General features: G+C 39.5%; 1 protein-coding gene across 1 annotated transcript in view; it reads right to left on the bottom strand.

Annotated features, from left to right (window-relative positions):
• Positions 1 to 25,937, bottom strand: part of csmd3b (CUB and Sushi multiple domains 3b) — a 318,235-nt gene that overhangs the window by 59,522 nt on the left and 232,776 nt on the right. The window contains exons 15-30 of the mRNA XM_041053205.1: positions 24,538 to 24,732; positions 23,061 to 23,199; positions 22,047 to 22,234; positions 21,504 to 21,692; positions 17,503 to 17,619; positions 16,829 to 17,044; positions 12,402 to 12,590; positions 7,759 to 7,859; positions 7,447 to 7,515; positions 7,138 to 7,294; positions 5,299 to 5,490; positions 3,008 to 3,134; positions 2,267 to 2,469; positions 1,961 to 2,152; positions 1,445 to 1,583; positions 720 to 907 (exon numbers count right to left, since the gene is read on the bottom strand). Coding sequence (XP_040909139.1) covers positions 720 to 907; positions 1,445 to 1,583; positions 1,961 to 2,152; positions 2,267 to 2,469; positions 3,008 to 3,134; positions 5,299 to 5,490; positions 7,138 to 7,294; positions 7,447 to 7,515; positions 7,759 to 7,859; positions 12,402 to 12,590; positions 16,829 to 17,044; positions 17,503 to 17,619; positions 21,504 to 21,692; positions 22,047 to 22,234; positions 23,061 to 23,199; positions 24,538 to 24,732 — 2,601 coding nt within the window. The remainder of the gene's footprint in view (positions 1 to 719; positions 908 to 1,444; positions 1,584 to 1,960; positions 2,153 to 2,266; positions 2,470 to 3,007; positions 3,135 to 5,298; positions 5,491 to 7,137; positions 7,295 to 7,446; positions 7,516 to 7,758; positions 7,860 to 12,401; positions 12,591 to 16,828; positions 17,045 to 17,502; positions 17,620 to 21,503; positions 21,693 to 22,046; positions 22,235 to 23,060; positions 23,200 to 24,537; positions 24,733 to 25,937) is intronic.

The following is a 25,937-nucleotide window of genomic DNA, read 5'->3' as shown; positions in this document are numbered from 1 at the left end:
TCTCAAAATTCAGCATGATGCACACTGTCGTTAGTGTGGGAGACTGCATATACATGTGCATAGAGTGTTAGGGAATGATGCAGTAGTCTTCGCTGATAAATGTGAAAATTAAATATTTCTAAAATCATACTGAAGACATCCTGTGATCACGGGAGACACCTGATACATACTGTCAAAATCACTGTGAAAACCTGAAAGAGTGATTTCCCAAATTACCTTAGTTATGAAAAACAGATAGGACAGAAAACAGCCCCTGATGCAATTACATCAAACAGAGTGTATTAAAATGATTTCTCAACAACTGACAGTTACAAAGTGGCTATAAAACAGTGCCAGCTGTTTTTATAGCCACTTTGGGTATTTATTTTCATCAGAAAGAGACATTCATGTGTTGAGTCAATTTCCAGGTGTTTTAGTTCAAGATGTAAACCATTAGATACTTAATGTAGAATAAATGATGCAGCACTGCTTTCTTTTTTTTTTTAAATCAGAATTTTGATTTTGATGTATTTATCGGCTACACTGTACTGAAACTATTCTGCGCTGTTAAGAAGTCTCCCTGCTTTAAAGATTCTTAAACACAATTGTGTCTCCCTGAGAGTGCAAAACCTGTGGTTTGTGCTAATGCCTGTTGTAGTTTTTTTTTTAGTATTCTAGAAGCTATTCAATCAGTATTCACTTTATATAAAGAAGGTAGTATTATTGGCAGAATATTTTACCTTTGTATTCCAGGTGGAAGCCAGTGTAAGAAACAGACCCATCACTGCGGAATGCTAAATGCATGGTGTTCGAACTGCTCTCTATCCTCTCTGGGAGTTTGCTGTCCTGGAAGCTACCAATCAGAGGACTGTTGCTATCGGGACCATCATAGATATACAAGAAGTCATAGTTTGGCTCAATGTTGAAACTAGAGATAGATAAAGAAAAAAAACAGATAGACGGACAAAGGGGTGGGAAAGAGATGATGAGAACAGAAGTACAGACAAAGAGACAATACTGACAGTTAATATTACCACCAGGAACCTGATGGTCTGCAGAGCTGTTTTTGTTTATTCTGTATACTAGAAAGGAAATGTGTGGAAAGTTCTTGAGAGTATTTTCAGAACACTGACACTATTAAAATGTTTGCTTTTAGGAAAAACTATTATGGTCCCAAATGGTTCTCAACTTCTCATACAGTAAAAACAGAAGCCAGTTTTTTTTTATCCAATACTTCAGATCATGACAGGATTGTGTCTGTCTAAAAAAAAATTAGCCTGCTCAATGAGAGCATGTCTTTGGTCCATTTTCATTCAACAGTTTATTGTTATAGGGATTTGGTTGAGAAAGACAGTAAACTTAAATGAAAAAGAGAATTTGTGCTCAGCGAACCAACTCAGGATTAATACAGGTTTTACTGTTAAAAAAAAAGAAAAGAAAAAAAGTCTGCTGACTTGCAGGTTACCTGATGAAAGCCAGGGACAAGACATAGTCAGAGTTGACAGCAATGAGCCAATCACAGTCCTTGGAGTGAGGGTAGGGATGTGGGTAGTTAGGAGAGAGAATAAATCCATTGGAGCCTGTTAGGTTTCCACCACAAGGAGCTATGATGGGAACACAAGCAAAGAAGATAAGACTTAAAATGTCATAAAATTTGAATATTCTCTCAAGTGCAACCACACAGAATGAAAAACTAATTTTAATTCACTCAGCACAATGTTTTTTTTATTTTAAGGAGAATCTAAGTTTTTCATTCAAAAGGACGAGTGGTATGCAGAGATTTGGGCAGGATAATTAAATAGTATCATAATCTACTCATTAAGCAGCAAGTCCACTAAACATTATCTTTTTTATACAGCCCCCCTATAAGTCAGCTACACATGCGTCCTTGAGCAAGGTAATGAACCCTAAATAACTGCAGCTGTGTATGCAGTACATCCATTGTATGTCCTTATAACTATATGGAAGCTGGACTTTTCACCTATGCAGACAGGCGGACTGGGCTGCCAGTAGTATCTGTTATCCACTTGTATACAGGTGATTTTGTCGTCCCCCTGGAGCTCATATCCTGGGTCACACTGAAAGGACACTGAATCTCCCGGCTCACGGCCATCTCCACTTCGACTGCCATTCATTGGTACACCTGGGTCCCTGCAGGCTGTAGCTACTGAGCCTAGACACAGAGAGGGAGAGAGAGAAAGAAGAGCAAACGGAGGGAGAGGGGAGAGGAATTATAACTTTTCTCATTTTCATAATGTTTCATACATTAGTGATGGACGTTACTTACTAGAGAACTGAATGGCAAATCCTGACTTGCTGATATAAAAATCAGTCTCGAACTGAACAGTGACAGTGTTCAGTGTGGAGTGAATTCCCTCAGGAAGCAGAGACCCGCTGAGCTCTGCCAAAGACATTTCATTTTCAGGTGGTCCGTCCCAGACCTTCAGCATGTCGTGGCTGGCTTCCGTGTCAAAGGCCAGGAACTGGAGACTGCAATTTGCAAAAAAAAAAAAAAATATATATATATATATAAAAGATCATCAGCAATGTTGTCAAAATGAGCTCTTTATCAAAATAAATGTCCGAACATCAAAAATGTCTTTGTTGTGGAGGACCAACAACTAAAGACCCACAAAGAGAAACTATCACCACCTTTATTTTGATGGTGTTTTCTGGAGGGTGGAAGCTTTTTGTTGGTTTAATGAAGTATATATATAAGCCCAAGTGAATTAATTTTCATATAAATCATGTTTACTCTGTCGGTTTTAATTTATAACCACTGCTTCAATAAAAAAAAACTTTTCCTGTTTACAATATGCTCGTTATATTAAAAAATGTATAGAGCACTTGTAACAGGTACATCCAAGAAGCAATTTCAGATTAAGACCTTTATAAAGCGTACTCAGCATTTGCATTGCCATTTTCACACCAACAAATAATCACATTCTCAGAATAGCTATTAACACTAGAAAGCTAAGGAAGACATTGAAGTGGGTGCTAAAGTGAATGACAAGAAGGTCCACCTTACCTCACAATATTTCCAGAGTCCACCTCAATGGTCCAGGTGCAGCGTAGATTGTTGTCGTAGGGAAATGGGTATCCAGGAGAAAGAATCCTCCCTGAAGACTCCCCCTTAAAGCGACCGCCGCACTCGGCTACAGATATCACACACACACACACAGACATTACACACTGTTAATATGTACCAACATGCAAATCCACACCTTTCTAAACTGTCTGATTAGCAGTGACAGTGTTACAAACACCATCAGTTCTAGCCAAACAACGAGAAACTGATGAGGGTGCATGTGTGTATTTAAGTGTTGTGCGTGACGTATGGCAAGTCAACCATTTATCTGTCCATGGCAAGTGTTTATCAAGGCAATCAGATCCACTAGGTGCACCTCAGTAGACACTGAGCAGTGATTAAACGATCACCACGGAGACAAATGGATTAAGAAAGGAGTGAACTCTCTTCCTCCGTGTCCCTCTGTCTTTCTCCCACACAGAAAGAGAAGAGAAGAAGAAGACACAAAGTGCTGATCGTGCATTCTTCCCTAAAGAAATCACCACACATTATATAACAAAAAATAATTCCCCCTTCTCTCTTTGTCTCTCTCGCAGTTATATATTTTCACAATCTTCATCCCCTCTCCTCCTCTCCACCCTCCCCATGTTCCTGCTCCCTCAGGCTCCCCTCCCTTCATCACTGGAATATATTATCCCGAGTAATAGGAGCAATATTAAGAGTTCGAATGGGGGAAAAAAAAAAGAGGAGAAGAGGCAAAAGAGAAAGAAAAAGCAGAAAACCAAAGGGGGTAAAGAGGAAACACTACGAGTAATAATAAGAAGCAATATAATATTAAGACTGGAGGTTAGCTGAGGTCATAGTGTGTCACTGCTAAAATATAAAGTCAGAGAATATCAGCCAGTGGTTTTATGAGTCTTTCATTATTGATAGTGAGAAGGAAAGAGACTTATTAAGCAGAATCCAAAATCAGAAAGTTCAGAGGAAGCGATGGAGGAAGAAAGGTGCTTAAAACCCTGGGCTTGCTGTTATGCTTAAAGCTCCCATCTGGGCCACAGCTGTAGCAGCTATTTAGTGTGTCAATCTGTATAGACTAAGCATTTGTTTGGGTTTAATTAGGGAATATAATCATTCAACCACATACCTACAAGGAGGAAATGAAAATCTCTCCAAATAAGCTTGACATAAATATGTTGGTGAATGTGTCAGTGTGTGTTTATGGGAGTGTGTGTGAGGTCTGGAGGCCTGAAACTGCATAGCCAGTAAAAGACTATTATTGACTTAATGGCATCAATATTTGGGACTGTGGTGTGGTTATCCCTTCAGGTTGAAGCCCTGAAAAATGAATTTAAAAAAGTAATGATTTTGTAATGGAATATTTAGAAATACGTCAATACTCAAAAGGGAGTTGCTTTCCAGTAAGTTTTAGTGTTACTCTAAAATGGCCCATACTTGGATACAGTGGTCTATAGCAAAACCAAATCAATTTAAATGTCTTTATGATGCAATTCTAGCACACAGGTTTCTCATTTATCCCTTTATAGAGTAAGGATGACATAAATAGAGGTTAAAAACAAGCTGAGATACAAATGTAATAAAACAAGGTCGGATCTGTGTGTGTTTGTAAATGTGTGTTTTAGTATACAGCAGAGCACTAGGTAAGCATAGGGACAGGCTCTAGGAGCAGAGAGCAAATCCCCCACTGCAGAAAAGGAAATGGACGAATTGTGCAGAGGGAGTCCAGGTGGTAAACCCTCCTGAACAAATAGGCTTTTCATTGAGACTTTAAAACTACTGCAGTGTGTGATATCACGAGAACATCACAAAGGTGATTCACCAGGAAATTGGCCTCCTTCTGTTTTCTTTCCAGATTATTGACTGAATGTCCTATAAACAGGGACTTTGCATAAAGGAGCTCTGAGTCACTCTGTACTGTACTGTGCAGCAGGGCCTACCACAGCAGTGCTTTCTGCACGGTATATGTGGAACAGCTGAGTTCTGGGTAAATGAGATATTCCTGCTTGGCACTGCTTCATGCCACAGTAAATTCTGGTATGTAAAACATTCAAAGGAGAAGATGGGTCATGTTGTGTTGATTGTTTATTTACTGAATATATCCTCTTCTTGCTTTTTGCCATTTGCAAACTTGAAAGAAGATGTTTTATAAGGGCACCAAAACGTCTAACAGGTGTTTGGTAACTGTACAGGTATTCAGCATATACATGTATGAATGTGAGTCATTGTGAGAATGAGTGTCTTTTCAATAGCTTCATACAACTACACGGACGTACCAATACAAGAAGGCAGAGGGTTATCCCACGCTCTCCGTTCCCCCGTCATACACTTCAGTGTGGAAGCCCCATGCAGAGTGTACCCGGGCTCACATCTGTATGTGATGCTGCTTCCAGAGAAATGACCTTGGTCGTTGACCTTGAAGCCGAACTGAGGCACGCCTGGGTCCTCACAATGAGACAGCTCAAAACCTAGAGAGAGAAAAAGACACAGAAAGATCGTTAAAGTGTTTCTACTTTTTAAAATACTTGCTAAGGGACATCTAAGACACCACTAGAGAAAACCGAATTAGTGTTCTTTAGATGCACAGCAATATTCCCTTAATATCTGGCACACTCAAGTATTCTGTTTATGAGCTTGCTAATATCACAGATCCTGTTAAGCTCTCAACCCGATTTAATAAAAAAAACAGAAAAAGATATATGAGACTTACCAATATTAGGAGAGATCCTGGAGCATGTATACACCTTATCCAATTTAATGTTGTTTTTCACAGTCTGTCTAAGCTCAGTTTCCATGGTAATATTCAGAATATTCTGTTTATTCATGTGCACAATTTTGGAGAGCCGGATGTGAAGGGGTATATAAACAGCTTATCCTTATAAGACTTTAACCCTTATTTGGTCTTCAGTATTACCTGGAAGATTGAGTCATCCCGGAGAAGGTGCATTTCGAAATCCTTAGAAATGGACATTTGCAAAGCTATACTTATCATTCTGCAACCTGAACACACCTGCCATCACCCTGAATCACCCATCTAGTGTGAATGGAATTGTTCTCTCTATGTTATCAAATAGTACACAAACAAAAATGATTTAATTTAAATTTTTATGTTTTTCATGCACTTCACATCAGTGTCTTTTCTTTGTACGGTGAACTTACTTCCATGTGCATCAGTGTGAGAAAGTTGAGATGCAGAGGAGTAAGTAAGTGATGCTCCACTCATCTCACACAACAGAGAGACAATACAACTTCAAAGCACGATGCAAATTATCCCGCATGGCTCCATTTAAACAATTAGATTTGTTCGTTCCAACCATGCATCTAAGAGGGCACTGCCAAATGTGTGAACATCAGAGCGCACCTTTAACACCCCATCCCATGCTGGAGCTCTCTGAAGCTTCGTTAATCAAACACAACAAGTTTCTTGTGATCATATCAGTGGCGCAATTAACAATCAGTTTGTTTATGGTTTCACAAATTAGGACCGTTTAGAGTTAAATTGATTCAGAAAGTGCGTTACATTTGTTGAGAATTACTACAGCCGTCCCGTGGCATTTAATTGCTGAATTGATGTGATTCTGATAGTGACCAGCTTTAGTCTCTTGTGCTGTATTGATCCACTCCAGTTTTATGTCACTTTTAGCTTTATGCAGTTTTATTTAACTGCATAAAGCTAAAAGTCGTGTACAGTACACTTGCTGTGAGTCCTGTTGAGGATGTGACAGGTCATCATAATAATTGAATCAAAATAATAATTTAGTGCATGTGGGAAAAAAAACAAACAAAGGAAAAAAAAACATTGCGGTGTGAGCTAGGCCGTAATCGCCCATATAAATCACCAACAGCTTGAGTGTCTGAGAGCACTGCCAATTTTTTGGAAAACGCAGCTTGAAGAATGTCGCTACATTTACTACTCACAATGAATTAAAGTTTACATTTATATTTCAGTTTGAAATGCATAGAGGTTCCAATTTAACCATTATTCGCCATGAAATACCTTTTCTTTTATATATTCTTGGCACAGTTTTAGCACATATATATCATGGATATAACAAGATTAGAGTGTGTGAAAATAACAAGTTTATCAAGGTTATCTGTGTTTGTCGAAAACTTACTTGAATACACAAGTTTGAATCCTTCTCCTGTACTTTCTGGATCACTGTAAAATTCCAGCCAGAGATGGTTTGAAGTGGAAATCAGGGTCAGGCCCAACATAGACGATCCTGTGAACGCTCCAAGAACATGGGCTGTGTTGTCTTTGCCATCATAAATCTGTAAAAATAACAGCGCCATGAACTCATGATGCAAATACATAAGGACTAACCATGAACTGATTTTTTTTTTTTTTTACCATCACTGACACAGAGACTGTGCAAGGAGAGTGACAGAGGAATCACCAAATGTGTGTGTGGTCGTTTGTTTACCTTGAGTATATCCCCTTGCGCGAGATGAAAGGTTCTTGCAGAGATGTTGATGCCTTTCCCAGCCTGCACCTGAAGTCCACATGAAATCCAAATTGGATTTATTGATCAACAAAACAGACAACAAATATATTCACAAAGGTTGGAAGATGGCTAATAAATTCCATAAACTTTCATAATGATTTTTACATTTATACGAGAATAGAATATTGAGAGTCTCTATTACTTTTTCTTAAATAACTGTAAATCAGAATGAGCGGCATTGATTTTATTCAACAAGAACACATTATTGTAAAACAAGTACAGTTAGATTACCTGGATGCTATAGATGCATTCATGGTTGTTGTCATAGTTCATTGGGTAGTTTGGAGAGAGAAGGATCCCTTCATTGTTTATGACTGAAGAACCGCACTCCGCTGATGACAAAGACAGAAACCAGAGAATTAAAATATATACATGACAGAGACATGCTAAAACCTTTATTTTAAAAAGTCTACCTTTTTGCAGCTTCTTCAAGAATCATCTGGGATTCTAAATTTGTTTGGTACTTCTGTCTAAAAGTTTCAGTCCATTGTTGAAGCAGTTTCCGAGAAAACAGGGTTGTTTTTGCTTTTTTGTTTTTTTTCTTGGAGAAAATGATTCTTTCCTTCTTACAAATGAATGAATACTTCTGATGTGTCCTTGTGGGTGCGTGTGTGCGTGACAGTAATTTAACAACCCTTTTAAACAGCTGTATTGTCAGCCATCGACTCCTGTCACAGAGAATGGGCAAGTAGTAAAATTCAGAAACTAATTTACCTAAAGAGACCAGCTCTCTACACTTCTCACATGTGCCCTCTATCTACAGTATCTATGTCCCTTTCCTCTCTTTTTCTCCCCCTCTCCCTCCCGCTCTCCCCCTCTCTATGTCTCTACTGGTGTAATAGTCATATTACAGCTGTCATATCGTCAATAAATCACGCTGCTACAGTTTCCATTTAGAAAATTACCTCTCCACCCTCTCCCTCTTTAACTCCCTCGCTCATTCTCTCTCTCTCCCTCTCTATGAATAGTGCCCCCTTTACCCTCCTCTACTTCAATCAGCCTTCCTCTTCCGCTTCTCATGAGTTTCCTCTTTTCCTCTCCCTCCTTCTCTTTTTTTTACTTTCCTCTTTTCTTTTTTCCCTTCCATTTCAGCCTCCTTTCCTTTAATGAAAGTGCTAAAGAAGTCCAGAATGTCCATAAATAATAAACAAGCAGAAAAAGCAAACCAAAGCTCTGCTTTCTGAAAAAGCAAAGACACCTATTTAGTGTCACTCCAACTCAATTCTGGAAAGTATATGTAACAGTATGTTTGAACTGCTAGGGTGAATACAACCTCATGTAAAACAACAAACAGAGACGACCACTTTAAAGCTGCGTAGTGCATCTTTTACTTAATCAAAATCACAAAAAAAAAAAAACACCTTCTGAAGTGGAAGTGATTTCTGCCCTTACGTTTCAGAACAGTGTTCTGTCTCATAAAGGATCTGACATTGCCTGTTTGCCTCCAACTTTTAATTACCTCCCTCTTGTGGCCACAGCACGCTATTGTCTCTGGAAAGTAGGCATTGCATCAATCATTTCAATCAATGAGCGTGTCCCTTTGACAAAGGCTGGGGCTTGTCAAGCAGAGGGGGAGCAGCATTTTTTTGTTGTTGTTGTGTTTACACATGTGCATTATGGATAATCCTAGGACCTTTGATGGGTGGCTAGCTATGGCTAAGCCAAGTTATGGCTAGCTACAGACAAGTGAGCTTGCCAAGCTGCCCTTGAGACATCTTCTACTGTTATGAGATCAGTTATGACATTGCAAACATTACTATATACATGCGAGCTGTATTTGTGCATAAGGAAATTACTAAACCTTCCTAACTGTTGAGAGATAGCAGTAGCAAGTAAACAAGCCAACTGCACCATGATTTATGATCTCAAATCGGTATAACTTATCTTACTAATCACCTTGGTCAACATGTGTGACAATGAGGAGTTAGGGTGCATCGTGGTGCAGCTCCTTACTCCTGTCAGCAGCTGTGGTCTTTTCTTTCCACCTCACAATCATTAGATAACCTGTTATGCCCAGTCATCATGTTAATATATTTTCCTTTCTGTTAATCAAGGTGAAGGGTTCTCTGTTTAAGATCTGCATTAAGTTTGAGAAGCTTGAAGATTACCATAGAGGTGATCTTTTTTTTTTCTTAAGACATTTTTCCTCTATACTGCACATTTGATATGTTTACTGCCAGTTCTCTCCAGCCAGGACGGAGTGCAGAAAGGTGAAAATGTCCAGGCAGATTGTAGCAAGATGCAGGAAAGGACTTTCCGCACATGAAAGGCAGGCAGCACAAAATCATGGACAGGACAGGACCTGAAGTTAAGCGAGATTTTCTACTACCACTGCCATGAAAAGATATGTGTTATTGGCTCTTTGGCTCTGCTTGCCAACCTGGCCACAGGCTCAGATATATATAAAAAAAAAACAGCACACGGTAGGTGTTCTAATCTTCCTTGTCCTCTCCTCTTCTCTCTTCCTCTGTGATGTGCACCACATCATGTAGAAATGCAGCACAACACACAGGAACTAAATATAGCAAACTGCACTACATCATAGGAGGCCAGCATGCAACCCCACTCCCACCTCTTTGCATTATCAGTCTTTGCACGTTAATGACAAAGAGCCAAAGACAAAAACCACTGTTACTTCAAACATCAATATAAACATACAATATTCTCTATCCTGAATCTTCACCTTTGCTAAAACTGCACAGTAATATCTATCTTTCTGCACCTGTATAGTCCCACACTTCTCACAGTGTTGCTGAAAACAATTCTGTGAAGCACTGCAGAAACATTCAGAGCTGTCTCTTTGGCTGTGTGCTTTTATTATTACCCTGTACTGATTCTACATTTGCATCCACATCAAAGCTAATTTTACACATTTCTTGCTTACACAGAGCCTGAAGTTATTGGTACACAGTATTGATCCTCATGGGTAAACTCATGTTCTGCATAAGATCTATTCTAACTACTGAGAGACAGTAGGTGGCCCCTCCTGTGGCGCCCACAGAGCAATTGCTTTGGTCAGGGACATTGACTGGAGTACTGCTAAAACACCCAGAGGAACCCAACACAAACACAAGAACAGGCAAATACCTTCATCCTCCAACATTTATTGTCAGTATTTCTTTTTACCATTACCACTTTCCTCTTGTGTGTTTTTGCAGTATCTTTTTGTTGACTACAAGCTACAGACTCATATGGAGCGTATGAGTGTGTTTACACGATGGCCCATATTTAAAATGACTGTCATTAAATGCTTTCAAAACTGAGAAATCCACTATTTTACTTATTTGCCCTTTAAATTTGGTATTTGCTTCCGCCTCTGTACATTAATTAATTAGTGATACAACTCAGAGTATACACATTTTCCCCTCCAGGTGAGACATTTTTAACTCTAATGGACACGTCCTCTCTGCAATTTGTGTTCATGGTTCAACGAGCACTTCCCTGCTTTATATGCTTTCACGCTGCCTTTAAATTTCCCTTCATGTTGTATCTACATGTGCCTTTTTTCCAGCTTGTATCACTCCATTGTAGACTGCTTCATCATTTTAGATTAGGGTTCAACATGTGGCATGTATCTACATTTAATCATAAATTTGTCAGATTGCAAAAAGCCCTCCTCTGTTCTGACTCATCTGGTTTGCAGAAAAAGAGAGCAAAAATAAAAAAAAATAAAACAGAGAGAGTAAATTTCTCACTCAAGTTACAAGATGGAAATATTCAAGACAACACCTGCTCAAAATAAATAAAGCCTACTTTGGCATTTTCTTGTCCGAGAGGTCCTTATTTCATATTTAGGTGCATGTCCCAGGTGCTATTTATTTTAATATTGCATTCTATCTGGAACTGTCTTTGTCACTTATTCAACAAGTTTTGAAAAACAGCATCTGAGAGCATGATAAATCCTAAATTGTTCCTGTGTTAAATAAAAAATTCAGAGTCGTATTTCTGATGGTGTCCTTGATAGTAAAACTCATAGGGGGTGATACAGGATTGTGAATTGGCCAAAACTCTGTGCACGCCGGTAAATCACTGAAGAAATATCACTGACATTTACTGTTCATCCAGTAACTGAAATTTGGCCTGTGTAAAGGTGGCTCTTACATGGACTGCTGTGCATGGAAGTCCTATTCATCTTGGTATGGTTTTAGTTCACTGTGTTTAATAATGTTTTTTTGAACAGATTAAATACAAAACTTAGAGAATCAAGGACAGAGGCAGTCTACATTTGAAAATCTACTACCAAAGTGGAAATAGAAAGACCTCGCATGATCTTTTTCTGTTGCAAATTATTCTAAAAATGTTTTTCAGTCATTTCCTTTACTTTTGTGTTGTCACCTCTCTTTCGCTATCTTGTAAAAGCAAACAAAGTTGGCCTTGTGTTTTTGCTGGCTTTTGAACTGAGGCTGGGTTCATAATTTTTGCTTGTCAAAACATGGGCAAATGTTTCTGTGTTTACCAAGAACCTCAGCATATCAGCAGCAAAGCAGCTCGACATGTTTTCTGGCCACTGCACGCTAATGTTCAGTTCCAACATCAGTCACATAACTCAAATCTTATTTGTCTTTGTTTGTGAAACAGGAGGTAATATGGTATTGGCCCTGTAATGACAACAATGAATACAAACCAATCATTATTGCTTTTAACAGGTGGACTTTAAAAACAGTGAACGCTACATGTGAAACAATAACAATTTACCATGCTTGGTTCACAAAAACTGACTTACAATTTAAATATTAAACATCTTCATACCTCTAGAAACCTTTTGGCACCTGACCACAAACCTCGACAAACATATTGTATTCCATTACCACTCGTATGTGTGCGTGTGTTTGTGTTGTCAAAGATATAACAGCACTAGTAATATTACCACATACCGACACATCTCGGTAGAGGAGCACTCCACATTCTCCGCCCACCTCCCAGGCAGATTAACTCCGGCGCCCCCTCTAGGCGGTAGCCCATATTGCAGGAAAAAGACAACGTGTCACCGACACTGAAACTGTAGCCATTTCTCCTGCCAAACCGAGGCATCCCAGGGTCCTCACATGGCTCCAAAGTATATTCTGTAGAAAATACATGGTAACAGAATACAGAACAATAGACATTTAAAATGATGTCAGCACTGTAAAACCTGGCCTTTCTATGCCTCTAACTGAAAATAAAGTTTGAAATGTATACCACTATTTATTGAATTTTCTGAGTGTGGCCTAAGTGCCATTAGAGTAAGTGAGAAATTATGAGATTAGAGTGTAAAGAATTTCTCCTACAAATAGCGTTAAATCAGCAAATCAATACCCATCACTCTCAAAGTCCAGGAAAATCCACCCTAATAACTACAATAAGACCAACGACATAACCATTAAATATTAACTGAAAAATGCAAACACCTCATGGCCATGCTCTTTCTCACTGTGTGAAGAAATCCTTTTCAATAATTCAGAAACTTAGGTGCTAAAAACGTTGAAAATGCAGTCCATTAAAATATAAACTGCATAAGAACTTATGTACAGCTGTGAACAACTAGTACACAAGTTGAGAGTTTGAGCTGAGTCCACCGTGTCCTGAACTGAACTTGCTGATTTCGTGTTTAGCGAGGTACAGCAGGAGATTTATTTTTTTCAGTGTGCTAAGGCCGATGATGTGATTTGTATTACAGAGTGTGCCGCAGCATGACACAGCATGGTCAGCATGTTAAGACTGGCATGTCACATCTCTGGTGACACCTCCCATGTGTTACATTCTGAGTATCAGTTTATGCCATCTGGGAGGTGGTGCAGCATCCTTCAGGGTATGCTAGGATTCAAGTGCTACTTTATTCCAGAGTCAGTGAAAGAGTGCCGAAAGGACAGTTAGGCAAATGATCTTGAATTATGAGGGGCAGATGTAGCCTTGGACTTGACTTGTCTTAATTATGCCCTTTAACTGTCATTTGGGATAAGGGAGGTGGTGGTGAAGTAACAGGGCTATGGATGGGGACAGCACTTTTTTTTTTTGTTTGTGTTGTTTAATGGTGGACTGCATTCAGTTTAATGTTGTGTAACTTCTCCCTTCCCTCAAAAACTGTCAAAGAACATGTAAAAATAAACATGAGACCATAAAAAAACAAGAAATTTGCAAAGTTTAAATGTTTTTGTTTTTTCAAACTGGTATAATTTTATCAAGCCTAATTAGACACATTTATATGTTTTAGTACATGAGTTAAGACTATCATTGACCTTCAACATCCACACAGCCAGAAATAATTTCTTTTTACTGTGAATGCCAACAACGCAACATTTCATCCCTCAATTCATCATCATTCCAGAACTGAGAATTCAGTTGACTGATAGCAAAGGGGAGTGACTCTGGATATGAGGACAGATGGTTACTGCAACATCAGTTATCGTCGTGTCACTTTGCATTACATCAACAACAAGTGGGAGCTGACTGAGAGAATGTTTTGAACTTATGAATGCAAGAGTACATTATGTAAACCAGCAGATAACCTCAGACCAGCCATCATGCAAGCCCTGCTTGAGTACAGTCTGGATGAGTTATAAAGGGAGTGATTTTGTAGCTTATGTGTTTCATTAAAGTTTTGAGTACAAGTTGGGGGACTTATATTTATAAGACACTGACCTGAGTCTGCTCTCATTTAAAGTTGAAGTTTTAGGGGAAAAAAAGGGCCTTTTTCCATCATGGCTGCTGTTGTTTTCACTCCACTGAAACAGCTCTTGTCAAAATCTCAGATCACATCTCTATACACTGTGATGCAGGAGCTTGGTTTTGCTGGATTTCAGTGCAGGTTTCAACACTGTTCACTGTTCTGTATGCTGACTGACAGACTCACATAGGTAGTGGGTGGGTCTCTCTGGGTCAGCCCTGGAGACCTGACTTGTGGTGTATCAGTGTTGCGCAGGCTGTGAATACACACATTGTTGGTGCAAGCAGGATTCTAAGACGAAGTCCAGTTACACTTTAGTGGTACACTGTGAGACAATTATGCAGATCCAATTATATATTCATCCTAAATAATAATAGGCAGTTTATTTGGTACATTATTATTGCTACTAAAACGAATGCAGTCTCTACGGCAGTCATACATTTACATTACATTTACTCATCTGGCAGATTGGATTTTCTTCAAAGCAACTCACATTAAAGGTTCAGTACAGTAGGAGAGCTTGAAGTAAGTACTAAATCTATTCAATCACACAAAGTGCAAGGAGATCAGATAAAGAAGTGCAATGAAAGTGCACAGTAAGTGCTAGTTAGGCATGTTAGGGTGTTAGAGGTGTTAGAAGAGGAGATGCTGTTGCAAGAGATGAGTCTTCAAGAGATTCTTGAAGAGAGAGAGACAGCCTATTCTACTGTGTACAGGGATATCAATGCCAGGCGACGTCTCTTGGAAGAACGCAGTGGCCATGAAGGAGCATAAGCCTATATGACTGAATTCAATTAGATGGGTACAGACCCAGAAGTAATTTTGTGGTCAAGCATTGGTGACCTTGATTTGATTTGGACGGCCATGGGTAGCCAATGGAGGTCAGTGAGAAGTGGAGTGACGTGTCCCTTTGGGCTGACTGAAAGTCAGATGATTTGCCACATTCTGGACCAACTATACGGGTTTAAGAGTATGTAGTCAGGCAAAAGATAACCATAGCTTGTGTCTAGAGGTGGGTGGCGAACTGGAATCAAGTAAGTTGTGTTGTACAAAATGGAATAACCCGGAGACAGATGCAGGAGGGAGGTTGAGAAAGATGGCTGGTCATCAAATATGACACCTAGATTTCTCATGATCTTGGACTGATATTGTGATGGTGAGATTGATTGGCCAGTATGACTACAAGTTCAGTCTCAGAGAGGCGTTGTGGATATGTCTGAGAGAGCAGTCAAGATTCAGGTATAACAGGTATGGTTTGGTATCGTCTGCATAGCAGTAACGTGAGAAGCCATGCAAATGGATACTTGGATGCGAGGAGGTGGTGTATACTGAAGGGGCCCCAGCCTTGGGGCACCCCAAAGGGGAGAGGATGGGATAAGGACGTATGTCCTTGCTACGGAACACTGAAGGAACGCCCAGTGACACAGGATTTAAGAAAATGCCTTTCCTGAGATGCCCATATTGGAGAGTACAGATAGCAGGATGCTGTGCTTCATGTCAAAGGCAGCTGATAGGTCCAGCAAGATAAGGACCCAGGACTGAGCTGCAGCTCTGAATGCCCATGAGGCTTCTGTCACAGACAACAGAACTGTTTCAGTAGAGTAGCTGCTCTTAAAGCCCAACTGATTCAGATCAAGGAGGGCGTTCGGGTGAGAGAAATTCTGACACCTGTTAGAAAACCACCCTTTCAATAGACTTAGATAAGAATGGAAGTAACGAAACTGGTCGATAGATCTAAACTTGTGCATCCAGCTAAGTATGCCCTCTGGATTAGCAGCACAAAAGGCATGTTTTGGTGGGGGACTGGGCAGCCTGCCCACGCACTATGTGTTTGACTAGGCCGCAGTCCGGCACTAGGTCCTGTCTTCATGACGGTTTGCTGAAACCGTTGTAGAGAGGTGTTGATTCAACTTTATTCAACTTTATGAGCATTTTGGAGGCTGCAGTTTGTGGTGTTGTTGAACTGTATTGCGTAATGGAGAGGTGTTTCTATCATTTTGCCCGCCCCATTTATATCAGTGAGGGTAGGTTAAATAACACCTCTCTGTGAAAAGCAATACGGTTCAACAGTGCAAGCTACATCCTCCAATCCTCCATCATCACGTTCTTTAAACTAAAGAAGACTGTGCTTTAAAAAGCAGACTCACCTCCTTAAGCTCACCTTTATTTAGCTTTTCATGCTTAAATGATGTCTTTTTTTATCTACTACTGGTATTATCAACCACTCTGTGATTAGGTGCTATATAAATGAACTAGACAACATTTCTTTAGCAACTTTACAACTCAGAGTAAAGCTATGTCTGATCAATTACCACAATGCATTTTATGAGAATGTAATTGTCTAGAAATATTGCTTTGCTTTTGTCTCTTTAAAGAGAGGCTATTATTCCACTGTGGTTTCTTGGACCCTCCTCACAAGGGCTGCTAAGCTGATGCTCTGCAAAATTCATAAAGAGTGTTATCACTTGACTGTTTTTCACAAAGCCTGGTTTGGATTTAATAAACTATCCTTTGTGCTAGAGTATCAAACTGATTTTTTCCAGCGTGAGAATTAAGAGGAAAGTCTACTACTACTTGAATTGACTAAAGTGAGGGTAAATCAAATATATATCTTGTTGGAGTGTAAGAGTATGTTATAACTATAGGTGAGTAAATTACCAGAGAAAGTTATGTTGAATCCCTCATATGAAATGGAAAAGTCAGAGATAAATCGTAGCTGGGCTTTGAAGTTGCCATAGAGACCAGCATTGATGTTGCTAGGCAACTCGTTGCCAGTCAGGCGAGCCAGTGGTTGTAGGAAACTCCCGTTCTCAGTAACCAAGAGGTAATCGTGTTGGTCCTCCAGATGAAAAGAATTGAACTGAAACTGGACTCCTGTTTGAGACACACACACACACACACACACACACACACACACACACACACACACACACACACACACACACACACACACACACAGGGAGAGGGAGAGAACTTTTAAAAGTTTGTGCTCATATACCTACCTACTTAAAGCTAATTGCTAATATCTTAACAGGTCAAAATGCATAAAACATGCTAAACTTATCTTAATAATAATCTATAAGTGGCATTATGTGTGTTGTTTTGAACCAGGGTTGTTTTTGACCAATCCATACATGCACTGCCTATGGCTAGACAACTTCAAATGCCCCTCTGAATATGCTATAAAACATAGAAAATACTAAAAACTTAATGTAATGCAAGTTTGCAGTTGTGGTGCAGCAGTAGCTGCACTACTGTGTGTGCTCCTTGCTACTGTCTCTCACTCTGTCTCTCTCTGTTAAGAAGAGTGAATCTGTGTGTGAATCTCTTGCCTTTCCCGTGGCTGACTTCCACAGTCCAGGTACAGTTGAGAGATGAAGGGTAGCTGTCTGGATAGCCGGGACTAAGGATGGTCCCCCAGGGACCTCTAACATCTCCGCCACATAGAGCTGGATAGATTGAGAGAGACAGAGTGGGAGAGAGAGAGGTAGAGGGAGGGAGGGAGGCATATGCAGAGACAGGGGACAGAGGCAGGGAGAAGGTTAGCATCAGATTGTTGATAGCTAAAACAGATAATGTTTCCCTGTGGACCTTTAATACCCATTTTATAGTACATACACACTTGCATACCCTCACACAAATGCTATGAGAGAAGGAGAGGTAGACAGCCAGAGAAAGAGAGAGATCCTCTAGGAGTTGTGGGTAGAACGGTCTACATTCACTGACAGCTGCAAAAGTTGTGTCGTGTCAGACATTAGGAAATGGGTAAACACTGTTGTATCAATGTTTATTCCCTAATAGCTTTGCTTTAAAAGTTAGATTTCTTTAGATTAAGTAAGTAATAAGTAAGTAATGAAGTAAGTAGAGTCTGTGGGTGCTAACACATAAAATCACAATGATGGCACAATGATAGCACCTGTCTTCAGCAGAACAAAGGGTGCACTTCAGCCTCTCTGTTAAGCTGTAACGAGCTCAAGCCTCAAGGTCCATGCTGCAGATTTAACACCTTCTATATCGTAGTGACTTATCACAACTCTGTCTTCAACTGCATTACTAAGCATGTTCAAATTTGATCAGTCATATTTCAATGCCTGTTTTGCAAATACATATTTCCAGTTACATCATGTGTGGTGTCGATTGTTTGAAATCGAAGAAGTCCATCTACCGGTATGTTGTTTTTCAGCATTAATAGCAATAACAGGTTCTGCATGAAACAAGCAACTCAAAAAAAAAACAAAAAACAGATATGCAGTGGCTATGTAGTGAGCCAAGAAATGTAACAAACAAGTATAAAGTATAAAGTTACCTGAGTAATTGGAGTTAAAGGCTAAAATGCAAAGTTGCTGGTTATGTAACAAGTAACCATCTGGACAATAAGTGTAATTTATTTTGGTGAGAAGTGGGAGATTTGAAACCGACTTGCAAGATTTTGTTACTTTAGGATGTACAGTCTCTCAGCTCCAAATTGCTCTCAGGCAGAAAACTGAAAAATTGAAAATAAATGCATGAAAATTATTTAAGCTACTTTTCCACAACATTAAAGCTGTGCAATAGCTGCACTGTGTGCAAGAACTGTAAAATGTCTTTTGTTTCTGAGGTCTTTTTTTCTGTTAATACAGTTTGATTTCAAGTGATTCAGAGCAGTAATATGCAAAGCAGTGAAGCAATACAGATGTTTCCAAGGCACTACTCGAAACATTCTGAACCTCACAGTACAGCCTCAGGATGACCCTGCAAGTTCTGCACACGGTTCAACTGTGCACATTGTTAAGCAGGAAGAGACCTGAGCTGACACAGAGATGCTCAGAGTTGAGACCAGGTCATCAGAAAAGTTTGGAAAAAATCTGTTGCTCATTCTATGCATACTAATGCATGCATGTATTGCAAGGTGCCTCATTTCTGCTCGCTCCAGTTGCTTCATCTTACAGTTGGCCGACTGGCCTGTCATTTTCTCTTACAATGCATTGATAAAATGCCACAACGTTACCTCAAAAGTGCTATGGTAGCAGAGTAGCAGGGTGAAGGTCAAACCTGAAAGTTCGGCTGAAGTTTCCCTGAGCAGGACGTTCTCATTGACAATGCGCTCAAACCACACTATAACGTTAGTATGGCCACACTGAACCTCCATGTTTTTAACAGCATCAGCATCCCCCCAAAACAAGGGTGTGGGGTGAGAGTATTTCCAAACTAAACAAATACACAGACACAAGTAGGCATACACATGCAAACACACACACACATACACGCACACACATTATATACACACAGCCTGGCACAAGGACTAATACAGAAAGGCTCGCATGCACACACACAGTGCTATTAATTATTAATACTTTTCTGCCAGGAAGCGCTTAATGTTGAATGCTGAGCTATGTGAGAAATTTGAAACACTGCATTACATCTCTATAACTGCCAGTTTCTCTCTCTATCCCACTCTCTTTCTCTATCAGTCTATCTTCCTTTTTTGATCCCCTTTCATCTTGCTTTTTCTCCACCGCTGTCACTGGAAGGTCCTCCTGTCTTCTCACTTTTTCTGTGGCTGGATGAAGTGCTGTTGAGTGATTCCACTTCAACACCAATCTCTGGACTTCAAAAAAGGTTGACAAAATGATCTGACTCATACTTTACTCAAATTGTACTTAAATCCAATCAACTGGGGAAGGTCCTCCAGCTTGGAGGACATCTGATTTATCGTTAAAATCTAAGAATCTTTACATTTTTTTGTATGGCTTTTGTTGTAACCTTGTCATCACCTCGTTGATATTATATACTACATAAAATAAAGCAATGCTGCTTATTTTCATCTCTCTTAATATACAGTGTGAACAACATTTGATTTGTGCTACATTTTCAAGGGCTGACTCAGCTGCCTTTGGCAGTGTTCCTCATGTACTAGTTGTCAATCATCCAGCTAGGCCATTTCTTACCAACCACAGCAGCAAATATCTGTATGGTGTATACTGTGTAAACACAGTCTAATGGCATTCAGCCGGTAAATTCCAAGCAGTGGGCTTGATGTTCATATGCTCAAACGGCCTCCTCGGAGGAAAATACTTCCAGTTCCAGGAAGTGTGCAATTCAAATGTGGTTAACAAGCGAATGAGCCCACAAGCTGAATCAAGCAAGCCACTACAAAACTGATGCAGCACTGCCGCATCTTTCTGCTCCACCATGATTGGAACAGAGGGGAGGGAGAGAGGGAGTGAGAGAGCGTGAGATAGAGAGAGACACCCCCCTCCCTCCTCCCCTCACCTACTCCTGCACCCCCCTCCTCACTCCTTGATTTGAGAGAGAAGAGAGAGAAGGTGACAGGCAACACAGGCTCTCGTCAACCTTACCTCAAACCTTCCTGTGTTCACAGTTCACACAGGAGAGAGGGTGACAGGAGGCCCATGGATAAAAGCACCACACAGAAATACAGGCACAAGCACACATATGTGTGCTGACATACAGCGCACATGCCTGCACGCACACACACACACACACACACACGCACACACACACAAGCACACTCACAATGTACATGCCCAGAGATCTGTAATCTTCTCCTCAAATCATCCTCTATCAGCCACAGCAACCTTCACTGCAAATTGTCCCTACGTACATCCAGTGTAACCATATGTGTGTGTGCGTGTGTGTGTGTGTGTGATTCAACCAGTGGTTTTGTCGCAGAACAACATGTCCTGTGTGACTCAGTTCCCTATACAGGGATGGGGGCTCCACTGCTGATCGTTCTCACACACCCCAGCTTCTTTGAGGCTATTGTAATGGATAAGCAAGATAATCTGGTTTAATCTCAACAGTGTTTGGGGTGAAGTCTGTGGAAATGAAAATCGTTTCTGTGAACTTGTCTCACCTTTCATCTAGAAAATTATTTTCTACTAATTGCCTGATAAGTATGAATGTCATTTTTTTCCAAAGTAGATATTTCATTTTAGAACAAAACTGCTCACTTGTACTGTAAAATATCACTGCACTACTGCTGGCAGGACTGCAGTCAAGCTGACCTTGGGCCATGTCGTGTCAGTATGTGCTCCCACACTGCATACTGTGCATACTGTCTCTGCACCAAGGTCAAGATTAAATGATCTGTTTGAATGTAACTTTTTGGTTTTGAAAATGGTTTTTGATTGAACAGAATATTGGATTAGTGCTACCACAAATTCAAGTATAATGTAGAGCCAAGAATAACTACAAAGTACCATACACTGCTTCTATTGTTACCTGATGTTGAAGGAGGATGATTCATATTGAAATAAACATCTTATTTATTCTGTGAGTTCACAACTTCAACTATTTCTCCCAACATTAGAAGAGCCTTTCAGATATTTACCGTCACAAGTAGGCAACGGGTGGCTCCACCAATGGTTCTTCTCACATACTAGTGGCTCTTCATGGCTGAGTCTGTAGCCAGAATCACAACCGAATGACACTGTGGACCCAATGGAGAAATCCTGTCCATACCGAATACCATTGACTGGAATACCGGGGTCCAGACATGAGTAGCTGTCCACCGTAACGCCTGAACAAAAACGGGATTACAAGGATAAATGACATGCATATAAAGACTAGACTTTCATTTTTAGTTTTGCTGATCTGCATATTCGAAAACTCACAGATGGTTTGAGTCTCCATGTACAGCACTATGCCATTGTGTGTGTGTTTAGAGAAAATATATTTCTGCAAAAATATATTTTCATGGTTGTCTTATATAGTCAGCATATGGCTCGATTTTATATGCATTAAGTGCATGTGTATTATTCAGATATGCAGAAGATGTAGCACAGAGGACATTTTCTTTAAGTCAGCTTTGTATCTACGAATTCATGCCCACATCTGTATATGCATAAATATACTGTATTTATTTCTAACTTACTTTCATATAATATTTTGAAGCCAGCGTTTGATCGGCTGTTATCGGTGGTAAACAGAAGATAAAGAAAGTTGCTGCTGCTGAACAGAAACTGAGGCACCTGGGTGCCATTAAAGGAACCAACTAGAGGAGACAGGAGGTTTGGGCCGTCGTGGATCTCCAGGAAGTCATAACCCAGCTCTGTCTGGAACCTGTGAGACAAGAATAATGAAACCTTTCAATTTCTCGATAATTATGTTTAAGATGATAACATTTCTGTCAACTCGATTAAACACTGCAGGTCTTCTTTTGGAATGAAAGCATTCACTGAAAATTGAAAACAATAAAGGCTGCACGAGAACTAGAAGAAGTTCAAGCTTATGATTTTTACATTATGTTTGTGCTAATCATAACAAAATTCAGATTTAAGAGTCTTAAAGTCTTAAGGCAACATGAGGTTGTGGTTCACAAGGTCACTTTGGGCCTGAATCTCTTTGATGGCCACTTTTATCTTAAACCCTGCTAAATGTACATAGTATAGCTTCAAAATAATAAAACTGCTCAATGAAAATCATACTTTCTGAACAAGTATGGTTTATGTTTAATTGAATTAACATGGAGAGAAGTTTAAGAGCTCCAGTCTTCCAAGCCCTCTACATGTTGTTGAGCCAATATTGTTAAATGCACTTTACAAGGAAATAAAGTTGAAAGAGAAACTCAAACCAATGAAAAAATAATTTAAAGGATCCTCCAAAGTCTTGCTTATATGACCACTTCACAGCTCAGAGAACACATAACATAAACCAAAATGTTCCCCAGCATTTCTGATCAATAAACAACTCAAATATTAAATATACATCCCATGAACTTCAAGAGATCATCATTATATTTGCGGTGAATTCCTACAAACTTTAGGTCTTATAAATCTTTCCTTGTCACAAGTAATTAATGATGATTCTGATGATTCTGCACAGTTCTGCCTGTCTAAAGCTCTGAGAGCTTTTAAAATATGCGGGATCAAAGAATTATACCACCCACCTGTCAAATGTAATTTTGATGGAGCGTCCAGGTTCGGATTCAATCACCCACTCACAGCTGAGGGAGTCCTTATAGTAACCAGGCCACCCAGGAGACAAAATCACTCCACTTGGGGCTGAATAGTGGCCTCCACATGGGGCTGGAAGAGGAGAAGGGAGAAAAAAGAAAAAGGGAAACTAGTGAGGACACACATAAAAGGAAAGAAGAAAGGTGATTTTTCTAGTAGGTGTCTAAGTGAAGATGCGGCAGGATTTAGTATGTAGCTTTGGCTGGTGTAGCCAGAATGTATACAATCATGTCAGACACTGAGTCTGATGAACACTCTTATGCATCATTAGATCATCTCCACAACAAGTTCATTAAAAATACAACATGCTCAAGTGTTCTCTTTCATTAATAAAGTCTGAGAAATATTTAAATGCACTGCATGTAATGTAAGAATGCGATTAAATGTTAAGCAATTACATCATTCATAACCAAAATGAGAATTTTTAGCAGAATGTTAAATCTTATCACCATGTTACATTAGCCAGGAGCAAATCTGTTCCACTCTTCTTTTAAATTTGATCTTGTTTAGAGTTTAACTTAGTGTCTGAAGGCAATTTGTTCTGGTCTGTACCTCCTGAATACAAGTAAGTGGATTTTCCATCCAAGTAGTTGCAGACACACATTAGCTACAATGGATCTGGGGACTTTAAATGACCTGGAGCACAATTAACATGGCCTTTCTTTGTACTATCAACAACTCCATCAACAGTAGCTGTGTTAGAAATATTTGAAATTCATTATATATCTGCTGCAGGAGTTTTATCTAAAACACATATACACTGCCAATCCTTATGTTCCATGAAGTTCCAATCAAGCTGTTACACTTTTATTTGATTAGACTTTGCAGTAATGCCACCTTGATAAATGATTACATATTCAAATGGAAATCTAATTACTGTGACTGTATATGGACGATAAATGACAGTGGTAATAGTGTGAAATGGATACACTAATTATAAATGAAATAACTGCAGTCAAATTGAAGTGGTATAATGACTAATAAGCAGACCTAACTTGTCAAGGAAGTGGTTATGGTTTCTTGTGACTTTTAAAACTTGCCAGTATGATAATTATATCCAATCTAACAAATACATCTAACAAACTTATATATATGTATGCCATTAATTTCACAATTGGGTTTCAAGTCATTCTATAGATTTTTTTTCTCATGTATACTAGAAAGGGTTTATATTCTTAAATACTACTATAGTCAGAGCATCTGTAGCTGTATCTTTGGTAGCATTGTATTGTAAAAATTCTTTCCCCAAGTATTTATGTTAACTGGGCAGCTCCATATTTTTTTCTCTCTGTTGAGCTGACAGCAGATAATTTCCACCTCCTGGGTCTCTATGCTGTGGTAATGATGATATCTTGGATGACATATTGTTCCCGAGTTAATAGTTTAATCAGCAATCTAGTCAATATTTACCTTCACATTTAGGGATGGGCCCACTCCACATGACTTTCCCTTTTTCTAATTGACAGGAGATGGTCTCCGTTCCTTGGGTTTTGATAAAACCATCCTCGCAGACTACAGAGATAGAGCTGCCAAGCTGGAAGCTGTCTCCAAAGCGGCGAGCGTTGATAGGAATGCCAGGGTCTGGACACTCATTATGGCCAAATGCTAGGGTAAAAAGTAACAAGGAGAGACAGATATGAAGAGGAACATATTAGAGACTACATGCATATGCTCAAAGAAAGAGACAGAGATATACAAAAAATGTTATTAAGGAATACTTTACAGGCTCTCACGGTCATCATTTCAAAAATATTTCTGAGGACCAATCATATAGATTGCTGCAATGTGACGTTCAATCCTGGCCGGAAAAATGTCTGTAAATGTCTTCTGTGCTCTGTCTGTTCTGTTCATATGCTCATTTCTCACTCTACCATATATTTACACTGTGCTTGGGTTTGATTTACGCAAATCTTCTGATAAAATACCCGTGAGCATGTCTGCTTTGGGACATGATCTGGTTCGTCAGATTAGAGGACTAGAAAGTCGTCCAACTTTAAAATGCCCATGTTTTGCCAGTTGAAGCAATCTGGTGTTCATGCGATAGAGAGATTAAAAATGACAAATGCAGTGACACAAAGAATAAAAAAATCAGATATTCGCAGAATGGTATGAGCTGAAATCACAGATATGCTGAGAGGAAACTTGTGGACAGAACACTTCAGCATTTTGGGAGATATGTCTGTTTGCCATCAAACCCACAGTGAAAAGAGAAGATCAATTTCAATTTCAGTTTGCCCGGTATGGAGACGTGTTTAGCCTAAATTAGCTCAAAGACTGTGAGCAGGGGCAAACAGTTCACCTGCATCAAAAATGAACAAATATGCCTCCCACAAATCTAAACTATCTTATTTACTGTACATGTTGTATCCTGTCGTGTAGCTGACTAGTCATCAATACATCTAAGAGTCACCTGGGTTTTGATCAATTACAAAGGTTTTCACAGTTGACAACTTTACAATGAAGACGGAGCTTCTGAGATACTAACTGCTCCTAAAAGCCTAGCATCCTGGATTCTGTTTTGACACAGGTTAAAGACACAGGATATGCTGTTTAAAGAACGCAATTTGGGAGCTTTTGGAAGGTGTATTATTTCACTTTTGACGGAACTAGGATAACAGTTTCCGCTCACTTCAAGTCTATGCTAAGCAAGGCTAAACACATCCTGGACGTCTCTCTGTACTGGACCCACAGAGATGAAAATGATATCAAACATCTCATCTGGCTCTAGGTGCGACAACAAAGTTCCCAAAAAGCTTTAATGCCTTTCTTCCCTTATTTTCCTCTTTGTTCTGCAACCTACACCTCTATTC

This window comes from Toxotes jaculatrix, chromosome 13, assembly GCF_017976425.1.
Source record: "Toxotes jaculatrix isolate fToxJac2 chromosome 13, fToxJac2.pri, whole genome shotgun sequence".
NCBI lineage: Eukaryota > Metazoa > Chordata > Actinopteri > Toxotidae > Toxotes > Toxotes jaculatrix.
The sequence above is the reverse complement of the archived record's forward strand: the minus strand, read 5'-3'. Positions and strand labels throughout refer to the sequence as shown.